Here is a 12,106-nt window from a genome sequence, read left to right as displayed (position 1 = left end):
CTCTCTGTTCTTGTCCTCACAGGTGTCAGCACTGGAGGATGTGCACTGAGCAAGGCAGGGCTGAAGTCTCCCAGTGCTCCTCCTGGCTACTGCCAGCTCCCAATTGCACTGTTGGGTTCTTCCCATACCAGAAGGTGATGAAAGCCTCATCATGACCACAGCTGGTACTCACCTCAGCCCCCCTCAGCTTCACTACCCATTCAAATACCCACTTCAAACCCCGCCACTTCAAGGAGGGACAAACCTCTCTGCTGTGCCCTGGCACTTTGGAACTGTCCGCCAAGAATGGCAAGAACCAGGCAGAGAAGGGCCCCCAGGATAATGCAGAGGATGACAGGTGTCGTGACTCTCCCACCCTCGGTTGCGGGACGACAGGGAGGAACTGCATGGAAATGAACAAGCAAGAGGTAGAGAATCAGGTGGCCCAAAGGGCTGCTCCTCTGTAGCATCCTGCTGTACCTGTGCTAGAAGGGTGATGAGTGTCTCGGAGGTATGTCACCTGCTGCCCATTTTAGCTCAAAGAAGCTAGAATCCAACAGCTGGGGATAGTGCCACTCAGCCCTCCTTTACAAATACTGTGGAAGATCCTTTCTCATGAATTGGAGTGTACTGCTGACTTCCTTGCTATGCACTATCTGGACATTAAACCCTCACTTGATAGGGGAAAGAAAGGGGGAAGAGGGAATATTTCACCTGCTCTTGTGGGTGATGCTGTTGTTTCTGTCACACCTGCAGAAGAAAGGAAAGTCTAGATTAAGGAAGAGGTAATTGTGGAAAAAAGGGAGAACAACTTCACATCATCTGTGGGATTCCTTCAGTCAGGATTGTGGCAGGGCTAGTCATTTGGATATACAGCTGACAATACATTCCTCTATCCACCTCCTCCCCAGATCTGTGTAATGAACTGAAGGACCAGTCACTAACCAGAACAATCCACAGCAGCATCTTCCTTATGATCACAGTTCTTGTCAGATAAGAGCTGGGCAGGACAGTCCCAAAGAGACAGCTCTGTCCCTTTGCAGTGCACCTTTTCCAACCAGATGGGACCAGTCCCTTTCCCAAAAGCAGCTTCACTCAGAGCAGACACAGCAGATCCACAGCCCAGCTGTCTGCATACAACGTTAGCATCTGCCATGTCCCAGGAATCATCACAGACTGTTCCCCAAGAACCCTGGTGCCAAATCTCCACTCTGCCTGAGCATCCATCCTCTCCTCCTGTGACACGTAACTTCTCCTTGTCTGCAAAACCCAGAAACTTCTATATCACTTGAACAGCAGGAAGGTCTAGAGGGACCAAGAAGTTAAAATAAAGAAGTAGTGGTACCTGTACAACTTGTAGAGTTTGGACACTCAACAAATGCAGCTGGAGTCACTACCCTTTTTCTTCCTACAGAAATTAAATACTGAAGTAAATGGCTTGATTATTCTTTGGAAAGAATAACAGAGTAGAAATTGCCTGAATATTAATCACCAAGTTCATTTTTCCTGTAACATGTATATGGCCTATTTAATACTTGGTGGATCAATGTTTGGCTGTTGCTGTGAATTAAATAATCTTTCTGAAGCTCCCTGATGGCTGTGCTTTCTTTCTTCTTTAGTGAAGTAAATGCAGTCATATTCAAGAGGTCTGAATGTCATCTCATACTCTTTTCTGTTAGAGTGGGAACCCACAGATAAGGAATACTATCATAAGAGCAGGCACCAGAAATGGACCTTTAGAGCTGAACTGATTCATACACTTGCATATGGTTATGTGCTTGCACATGTGTGTACATATACATTTGCACCCATTTGCCTACACAGATGTACACAAACATAAATGTATCTAGACTTCTTGAGAAGTCTGATCCTTACTCAGATCTCACAGACTAACTGCTTTCATAGGTTTTTGCCATAAAAATGTGCAATGACACCATCCTATGAGAGCCTTCCCTGTGATTTCCACCAGATAAATGCACTGGGCACCACTTATTTCATTTATAATTCACTCATTTACATCAAGGATGTCGACAAAGAAAAATGTTTGTACCATTTTTGTGAAAATAAAAATAATCCATACTGGAAAACAAATGAATGTGAGGTAAGTACAGGCATCTATATATACATGTGCATGTTTATGTGTATGTCTGGCGTGGGGGAGGTGCATTTGTAATTACCAGTGCAAGAAATATGGGTCTCTTCTGCTCGATTATCACATGACTGAGGATGCCAGGGGTCTGACTGACATTGCCAGAGAGAGCTATGTTGCTCAGTACACTCAATGTGGTCCAGCCATGTGGGTCCAGAACCTCTGCCGTATTGGAAGTCTCTTGCGATTTCTCCACCATCTCCACATTTCAGGTGTCTGCATACAGTTATTGCAGTGAGCTGAGACATCCAATTGGAGCAAATGCTCCCCCATGTCCCATTGTAGAAAACTTCTAGCCGCCCAGCACAGTCATTGCCATTCACCAGCCTTAGAGCCAGGAACTCTAGAAGTGAAGACACAAAAATGGAATTCAAACAGTCTGATTCTGCTAGGAACTTGGCTGTGATGAGTGAAATCCAGAACCTGCTAACAGTCCTGTCCATTACTTTGAATGAGAGAGTGCCAGAGAAAATCACTCAAAAACCAACAAGCTCATAAAACCAAAAATCATGCAGTGATACCCTCTGAAGAGCCAGCATTCACCAGCATCCACATAGACTTAAACAGGGATGACCACCCCCACGGTTGTGGGCATATTTCTTAAATATGTTTGATCAGAGGTGCCATGTAGTCCTCTGGCTGGTTGAAGTTTTGGCACACAATGGGGTGTTTACCCCAGTTTCGGAGCCAGCTGGAATAGGCTGTGACTGGCACATGGCACTTGATGACTTCCTCCCACACAGGTCATCCCTGCAGCCTGCTGCTGCCGAAACCCTGCTATTCATGCCCAATACATTCCATCCAACTTACATCCATTATAGACTCTTAACATCATCACAATCTTAACATACATGCATTATAAATTCTACCCTTGGTCCCAGGCAATAGGTATTGACATTGTAACAATGTGTACATATATTCAGTAAAATTTCCCCTCTTGCTCTGGGAACTAGATTACAGGGGTTAACATCAGGCCAGTCTCAACATATACTATTACAAAATTCAGACCTTGTCCCTGCAAAACACATAACCAAGAACATAGTTTACGAGGTAAAGTAAGATTACTCTCTTTATCGTATGTAATGGCACACATTTCTTTGTCCTGTTTCCAAAGGCTGACCAGTAAGTAAACTCCAGTCCTTGAGTGATAAGGAGCCCTTCCTTAGGGATTTTGATTACTGCAGGCTTTCCATTCCAGGTGTCCCCAGGGCTGGCTGGTACTTTATCACCGAGCTGAGCTCAGGTTACATGGTTTTCTTCAGGGCTAATATGACAGGTTTCTGGCTTTGTGCAAACTAGCCACACAGCTTCCTGAACGTGAGGTTCCCACCTGTATCCTTAGGGTTATTTGGGGAATATGAGATTCCCTTTCCCTAGGGCTTTTAGCATGGTTTTAACCCATTGCACAGCTCTACTTTTCCAGCTGCCTGGGAATGACAGGAAATATGATACAGCAACTCTACTCCATGATCTTCAGCCCACTCTTGGATGTCTGTGTTTTTGTGATGACTTCTGTTATCTAATTCTTGCCTAAGCAACATTCCATGGCGATAACAGATATGTTTGTTTTTTCCTTCTGGTGTGCTACTTGCATTTGCTGTCTGAGTGGGGAAAGCTTCTAGCCACCCTTGTGATAGCTCTACCGCTGTGAGAACATAGCACCTGCCAGTGTTACTGGAGGGTAGGGGCCCGAATAACCTACTTGCCAGGCTTTTCCAAACATCCATTTCTCCCATTCTGTATACTGTTTCATCGTTCATACTTCCTGAGTGTGCTGTCCTATTTCACAGATCTCACACTACCTAGTTGCTTGCCTTATGGCTTCCTGAGACAAGCCTAAGCAGCATTCTCTGCCCCAATAGTAAGTCTGAACCTTCCCAGCATGTCCAGCCATTTCATGGGCCCACCTGGCTAAAGATAGTTCTTCTTTATGCTCCCATCTCAAACATATGCTGGCAAGCCAGATCAGCTGGTCAACTTCATCACTGTGTTGCTCTTCTTTGGTTGCTTTTGAATTTGGAATATGTGCACTAAAATGAGGTATTAAAGTAGAGGTTTTTTTGAGTAGCTGTTACATTATTTTTCATTCTCCTGCTGCTGAAATTGGTTTTCCTCACTGCTGCCAGTTATCATGATTCTCTTTTCTGAGTCATTTCCACACTGTGTTAGCCACCATCCAGGAGTCTGTATATACATATACTTGGGGCCACTGATGCTCTTGAGTATTCTCCAAGGCTGTTTTTCAAGGCCATTACTTCTGCAAACTGACTGGACCCTCGAGTTCCTTCCAGTGACAGCTTTTTCTGTAGAGGGGTTTCAGGCAGTGACTTGCCACCCCTTGTTTTCTGTTGTGTTTTCCATCAGTAAACAAACAACTCCTTTGTTTATTTTCAGCACTTGATTCATTATTCATTGGGGCTTCAACAACCCAAGGAGTTTGGTCTTCCTCACACTGTTGATTTTGCTGGCCACTGGCTAATAAGCTCAACTAATCCTGGTATGCAGTTTGGACAAACACTGTCTCCTCTGGTGGAGTGCCTACTTCCAGGAATGCACCTCCAGCTGTGTCTCCAACAATGTCCCCTTCCACATGTCTCCTCCATTCCTCCTCCCCCTCACAGCTGCTACTCTTTCTTAAATATGTTTGAGCAGAGGCACCATGTGCTCCTCTGACTGGTTGAAGTTTTGGTACACAATGGGATGTTTACCCTAGTTTCAGAGCCATCTGGAACAGGCTGTGACTGGCACATGACAGTTCTTGACCTCTTCCCACACAGGGCACACCAGCATCACCCTGCTACAGAAACCCTGCAATTTATGCCCACTGCACCCACACCCACTCTTTTCTTTTTCTTTTTTTTTTGTTAACACAAAAGCAAGACTCAGCATCCCTTTCCTATCTTTGCGGGAACCAAGGGGACATGCTGACCCACCACGCTTGCAGTCAAGAGAGAGTCAGAAGCTGTCAAAGCAAATCTCTGCCATTCTCAGCTTCCCTTTCATGTCACTTGCCTTTAAACCCCTGTGGTGAGAACACCTGTAAAAGATCTGGTGAGGAGTCAGTGATTGGCAGAGTATGTGGTAGCAGGCCCAGCATGTGAAACTACCCACTGACCAAATACCTGTCAGGGCCAGGCATGTATATTCCGTTTTGTTAGTAACGTCTAGCTGCTTCCTGGACAGTAGTTTCTCAAGGTTAGCACAACTGAGATAAGGAAATAGTTCTAGCAGATTTAAGGGGCCCTTAGGAACAACAAGTCAAATCCCACCTGGGCGTCCAACCCATGTGTCCAATCCGTGCCTCCAGCAGCCTCCCATTGGTGACCCCTCCATGTGGTTCCTGGGGCTCCCCATGTAGTTTGTAGTGTAAGTAAGTCCTTTATTAAACCTATCCTGTTTAACCCCTTATGAACCCTGAGTGTCTCTCTACGATGGTATCTGACCCTCTCTTGCCTGCCTTGCGGTCACAACGCCCATGCTCACAAAGGCATTCCCTGAACACACCTGAGCAGAGGACTCCAGCATCCTCTTTGTGTCGGCAGTTGTGCTGGCCCCATCCCCTGGAGGAACATGCCCAGAGATCAGATTCAGCCCCAGTGCAGTTCACATCATCCAGCCAGATCTGTCCTGAGCCTTCTCCATAATGAGCAGAGGCAAAAGCCTTGATGGCATGCCCACATCCCAGCTGTTTGCAAACAACATTGGCATCTGATAGATCCCAGGCATCATCACAGATAGTTCCCCAGATGCCATCATGATAAAGCTCCACTCTGCCAGCGCAGCGGTTTGTCCCATTCATGAGCCTGATCCGCCTGCTCCCTGCAGGAAGAAACCCCATCTGTCAGCATGCAATATAATGATAATGCACAGGTCAGTGTAATGGCTGTATCCTTGAAGCACTTTTAAGGCATCATGTTCTTGTCATATTCCAGTTCTTTTGTTATGATTACCTGGGCAAAACTCCTGTGATGCTAAGACCACATAAAGGGAAAGGTCTACTTCTGCATCTGTGAAATATTTGAACAATTCCTGTGAGATGCTTCAAACAGGTATGGGTGTCTAGTCATGCTAAGTGTATGCAGGCATCATCTTATTTTGGAAACCCTGAGAAGCTGTTTTCTAACTAAACTCATTTTGCAGAAACAGCTTCTGTTACAGATCAGGTTACAAAATAAAATAAAAGTAGAAGTTTTCAATTTACAACAGTTTCAATTTCCTTTACATAGGTGTTTAGAAAGACTGCTTGACTCTATAGATATAGAAATGTCACATAACAAAACCTAGTTAATTTCTGAGTGACAGTCAGAATGTGTGGCAATCATAGCCAATTTAGTGTTCTATAGACTTCTGTATTCTATTATTTCTCTCTGATTTTATAGGCTAAATTCTTTAAGACATTCAGATGAAAAAAGCACTATGCAAATTACAGTTATTCCCTTAACTATCACTCATCCCTGAGAATATATAAGCAGTTGAGGATCACAAGCTCGGACCCATGCCTGTTTAAGATCTGGTGAGAACATAGCACAAGGTGGGCTAGAGGCAACCCCCAAAAGCACTCTGTTCCTTTTGCACAGTAACTCACCTGAGCAAATCACACCAACATCCTCAGCAACTCCTACTGGCACTGTCTCAGAATAGGAGGTCTTGCAGAACATCAGTTGGGTCTCATTTCCAGCACACTGGACACTTCTTAAACCAACAAGACCCATCCCTCGTTCAGACCTTGAAGGGTAATAGGCTTTTTTGGCAGTTCCACACTGGAGCTGTCTGCACACCACATCAGCATCCTTAATGTCCCAGTCATCATCCAGGACTCTGCCCCACATACCATTGAGGGAGATCTCAACTCGTCCATCACAGCGGCTATCTCCACCTGAGAGTCTGAGTGATTCAGCAAGGCCTGAACTCAAGAGAGTTGGAAAATGAATAACATCTACTGCTCTTACCTCAGTAAAAATAGCATGTAGGTGAGAGATGAAAGTCAAATTTCTACGTCTGTGGAAAAGTAGTCCTCACCACTGATCAAGCAGACAGTCTCTGTTAAGGCTTTGCTTGCCTCCATGCACACAAAAGTCTGTAATGGAAGTGAAAAAGGCTTCCCCAGCTCAAAGGCTAGATCCTGTGAGGAGTCAGGCACAGTGTGAATCCTTCTGGAGCAGAACCCTATTAAGTGAAGTGCTTATGTTGAAACTCTCAGAAGTGCATGCTGCACCAGCATTGACAGAACTCCAAGGGAGCTGGGCATGCCAGGAGTCTGCATACTGGCCTACGATGAGCATGCCATTGTCCTGCCAGAATTCCCCATTCAGTTTTGCTGCAAAATGTAGCTGTGCCAAAAAAATGCCTGCCCTGTTCACCTCCAGTCAATGTGCAGCATGTTGGTGATGTACTAGCAATAAAGCAGCCCAACATTCATAAGGAACTACCAAAATAAAGTGACACATAAAAGTGCTGAAGTGTTTACCATAAAGGTGAGGATTTCCTATAGTCTAAGAGAATTCTCTTGGTCAAAGAATGCTTTTAATATTTTCATATGACAAGTTATTAATTCTATACACATTTCAGTTGTATTTATTTTTAAACAGACAAAGCAGTAGGTTCACAGTTAAGGGGAGGATTGCCATGACACAGAAAAGAGAAACTGATATAGCTGTTTTCTGTGAAAATCGCTCTAGGCCTGATCCCTGCATTCATGCTTCATTTTACTCTATGGCCTTACACTGATAAGTGGTATGATGGTATTCAGAATCTGGTTCTTAATGCAGAATACAAATAACAAAGGTTTAGCAAAACCTTTGGCTAAAATTTCTTCCTTCAGCTAGTTCTATCCGCCTATGTGGCAATAGGCAACTGCGGAATAGGCTGGAGGAAATGCTCTGGAGAAGCACTGGTTGAAATAGGAGCAGAGTTAAAATCTGGATCTTTGGCAAAGAAACAGACATTTGTATGAATATTTTGGTTCACTAAACACAACCAAACATTTACTGTCTCTCACCCACACCCACACCCTGGGTCATGCAGTGCAAAGTCTTTATTAGGAACACAAAGGACAGAGGGAGGTGACGGCAGGATTTTGTCCATAAGCAAAAGTGATATAGGCGTATAATGGCCACACAGTTGAACATGACCTTAATACAGCCACCTCTGAAATGCCATCCCCAGAAGAGATGGAGGCCCTGGCAGGATGGAAGGAAGTTTGGAAATCGCAAGGTTCAGCCTTACTATTCATTCTCCTCAGCTTGCACCAGTGCAACCTTAGCATCAGCCAAAGTGCATCTCTTACTGCATCCTCAGATCTGTCTGTCTGGGGAAGTGGAAGGGGAACGGAGGAGAAGGAAGGGTAGGAGAGGGGAGGCAAGGGGCTCTAAATAAAGGCTGACATACCTGAACTACTTGGGCATGCTGAGATCATCAAGGCTGCTTTGCTCTGAAGCCACACTACACATAAAAGGCCATTCCTGACTTACCTGAGCAAACAACAGTGGCTGCTTCTCTGACTGAACAGGAAGGATTGCCCAAAGTCACATGAGCACAATCCCACAGGCAGGACTCAGTTCCTTCACAGTGAAAAGCGTCTCTCCATACAGGTCCGTTCCCATCCACAAAATGGTGTCCTGTTTGAATGGACTTCGCATAGCCACAGTTCAACTGATTACAGAGGACACTGGCAGCTTGCAAATTCCAGTGGGAGCCACAGAGTCTTCCCCATTTGTCTCCATGGCGGATCTCCACTCTGCCAGAGCATGTGGTGCCATTCACCAACCTGGCCCCTGGGCACCCTGAGTAGGAGAGAAAGTGAGTACTAAGATGGCATACTGGTAACTGCTCATGGGCATGATCTGAAGGTGACTGGGAAGTGGGAGTGGGTTTTCCTTGGCATTCAGGGGTAAAAATTACTCCACAGGGTCACAGAAATTTCCATACTTCATCATACCTACACTTCAGTCTCCTCTGTTTTACTGAGAAGAATGACTAGAAATCCAAATCTGGTCTCCCTTGCAATTTTTAAACTGAGGTCATTAGGTTTCAGGGCCCTGAGTGAACCAACAGGCCTTGGGTCCAGCCTCACCTGAGACCCTGACCTATGCACGCTCCAGCCATTGGTCCAGGGGAACACTTAAGCTTGGGACCAGGCCTTCAGTCCTTGCCTGAACTATGTTATTGGTGTACCTGCCTCCAGTCCTATCTCTGTCTGCTCCTGACTGGTCCACCCAGATGGACCTTGGACCTGACTGATTACTTCGATTTGTCTGGGACTGTTGATGGACTCTGATATCAGCACTTTCCTCTGTATTGTGTTTTCAGATGCTCTGGACTGTGCCCTGGTTGGCAAGGAAATTGCATGTGCTGTGGCCACCCTCTATTCCCCTGTCATCCTCCCTTGTGACCGGCCTTGTTCTTACTATTCATGGGCACTAGAAATATTTCACAGAGAGCAGCCTTGTGGTACAGGTGCTGTGCAGCCTCAGCTCCTGGAAATGCCTGTAGCAGTAGGCAAAAGATGGAGCTCGGCTCCACAGATAGATACCCTCTGGATTTTGGGTTCATATCTGTCTCAAAGAAGGAATTCTTCAGTTCTCTTCTTCCCTCTTCCTGCTGCTCACCTGAACATACCACACGAGCATCTTTTCCAGTGGGGCAGTCAGTGTGACCCAGCACACTGACACGACAGTCTCTCAGGTGTGAGCCATTCTTTTCACAGACGAATGTGCCATTCCAGAACAACCCATTTCCTTTCCCAAAGGACTGTCCGCTTGGGATCAACAGAGCAACTCCACAGTCCAGCTGCTGGCAGAGGGCATTGGCAGCTGGGAAATCCCACAGGTAGTCACAAAGGCTTCCCCACAAGCCTCCATGAAGAAGTTCTACTCTCCCTGAACATGTGGTAGTGCCATTTGCCAGCCTGTACCCACCATAGCCTGCAGGAAGAATGAAGGAACTTATCAGCAATATTCTTCTTGTGCTATTGCATTAGAAATCACAAGGAAAATCTAGCTGCATGGGACCAGCACTCACTCCGTCCCAGGGTACTGGGGAGAATGTTCGACCAGGATGCTCATAAACCAGCTCTGAAACAACAAGTTGTTATTGTCCATGTCTGCACTACATGACTAAAAGCCTCATTACTCTTTAAATCCAGTCTCTCCTCTCCTCTCTTCTCCTCTCCTTTCAGCACAATACTGCTACCTTTTAACATCTTAACTTGCAGAATCAGTCCCAGCATTTTCTTGCATTTGAAACGTGAGAAACTCAGAACAGGGGCTATGAGTATCACTCTCTCTCCCAGTAGCAGCTTATCTCACATTACTCAGTGTGCAGCAGCTGTGGTGTGCAGATTCTTAGTTTTCATCTCTGCCATAGCGTAAGGCTCTGAACACAGCAGGCCATGCACATCAGCAGATTCGCAGTACTGTAATGTAACTGTGGTATGGCTAGGATTGGGGGGCCTAAGATATCAAGCACTCCGACAGACAGGGCCGACTGCCAGCCCCATGCAGTCTGCCTATCTTCTCACACTGTTTCTTTTTACTTTCCAAGCTCTTGCCTCATCCTTGCATTATACTTCCCCCAATGAGACTTTCCTAGTGCTGGATTTCCTTCCTGTGCTGTGAATCATGGAGAAGGACAGAAGCCGCAGCCAAGAACTGTCAATCATTGACATCTAAACTGGGCTGTCTGGCTGCCACAGCTACCCAGGCAGAGCTCCAGATCACCTCGACCGGTGGAACGGTGTCCAAGGCAGGGCTGAAACAGACTGCAGCACTTCAGCTGCAAAATGGGCATGTTATATGACAGGGAATTGCCAGCAGCGATGTCCCCTGTTCAGTTCTTCCATTTTGATTTTTGTCCTAAGGAGAAAGTCATAGCTGTTATGTATAATCATCACTTTTGTAGTGGGTGGCACAAAGCTAACCATATTTAGATTCCCCAGAACATAAAAGCAGACATGAATGTACAAAGTTCTTAAAGAATGACACCTGGCATTCATAAACAGCAGTCATCCAGGCCTCTGACAGCTTTTTTATAAGCGTTTGTAACTTCTGCCTCCTATCACCTTTCGGAGGTATGTAATTCAGCCTCTCCCTGTTTTATAGTTGGATTAACTGAGGCATTAGGGATTAACACACACACTATCAGAGCAGAAATAAACTAATTTCTCCATGTTTGTGGTTGTCTGCTCTGGCCACCCTTCCTTTTACCCGTATAAGAAAGACAAGGAAGGAGTTCTCAGCACTAGAGAGCCCATACCTCTATTACCATAAGACAAATGACAGCCCTTTTGAGACCCTCATCCCTGGTGCAGAAGCAGACACTCTCTAGAGAGAATGAGAGATTGCTGGACTGCTCTCCTTTACTTCCTTGCTTTCCCTGGATTCAGGTGTGATAAGGAAGCAGTCAGGAACCCTCTGAGGACCACACAAATATGCAGAAACTCTGAACAGTGGGTTGACAGGAAGAAGAAATGTAGGTCACATGTAAATTATGGCCATCAGTCCAAAGTCTCACCTGAACATACAACACTGGCATCATGGGAGCATGTCTTACTATGGTGCAACATCCTGGGACAGTGTGCAAGGTGAGTCTCATTCCCGACACACTGGAACTCTTCCTGCCAGATCAGTTCATGTCCTTCTCTGAAGTGAGCTCCTCTCAAGATATCCACAGCCTGCCCACACTCTAACTCATTGCATATAACAGAAGCAGCTTTGAAATCAATATGTGAATAACAAACCGTAGCCCAGCTTTCTTCTTGCCTTACTTCCAGATGTCCTGAGCAGGCACTGTCCCCTCCAGTCAGATGCAGCCCAGAGAAACCTAAAAACATTCAAGAAATTTAGCACTGAGGGTTGATTGCACTGACCTAATTTAATCACTCCCATACCTTCATGGTCAAGATACATGGTACTCACTTCTCCAAGGACCAGTGACACTTTTAAATAGCCATTGTTGCAATTTCTGTATGCCACTGATAAG

At 45.6% G+C, this 12,106-nt stretch overlaps 1 protein-coding gene across 1 annotated transcript in view; it reads right to left on the bottom strand.

The window, feature by feature from the left end:
• CD163 (CD163 molecule) overlaps positions 1-12,106 on the bottom strand; it is a 32,115-nt gene that overhangs the window by 6,776 nt on the left and 13,233 nt on the right. Inside the window, exons 3-12 of the mRNA XM_026080316.1 lie at positions 11,639-11,947; positions 9,736-10,050; positions 8,599-8,910; positions 6,714-7,031; positions 5,633-5,947; positions 2,157-2,471; positions 1,325-1,387; positions 925-1,239; positions 694-729; positions 245-382 (exon numbers count right to left, since the gene is read on the bottom strand). Coding sequence (XP_025936101.1) covers positions 245-382; positions 694-729; positions 925-1,239; positions 1,325-1,387; positions 2,157-2,471; positions 5,633-5,947; positions 6,714-7,031; positions 8,599-8,910; positions 9,736-10,050; positions 11,639-11,947 — 2,436 coding nt within the window. The remainder of the gene's footprint in view (positions 1-244; positions 383-693; positions 730-924; positions 1,240-1,324; positions 1,388-2,156; positions 2,472-5,632; positions 5,948-6,713; positions 7,032-8,598; positions 8,911-9,735; positions 10,051-11,638; positions 11,948-12,106) is intronic.

This window comes from Apteryx rowi, unplaced genomic scaffold (assembly GCF_003343035.1).
Source record: "Apteryx rowi isolate R43461 unplaced genomic scaffold, aptRow1 scaffold_515, whole genome shotgun sequence".
NCBI classification, from domain to species: Eukaryota; Metazoa; Chordata; class Aves; order Apterygiformes; family Apterygidae; genus Apteryx; species Apteryx rowi.
Note: the sequence above shows the minus strand (reverse complement) of the source record. Positions and strands in the feature narration are given on the sequence as shown.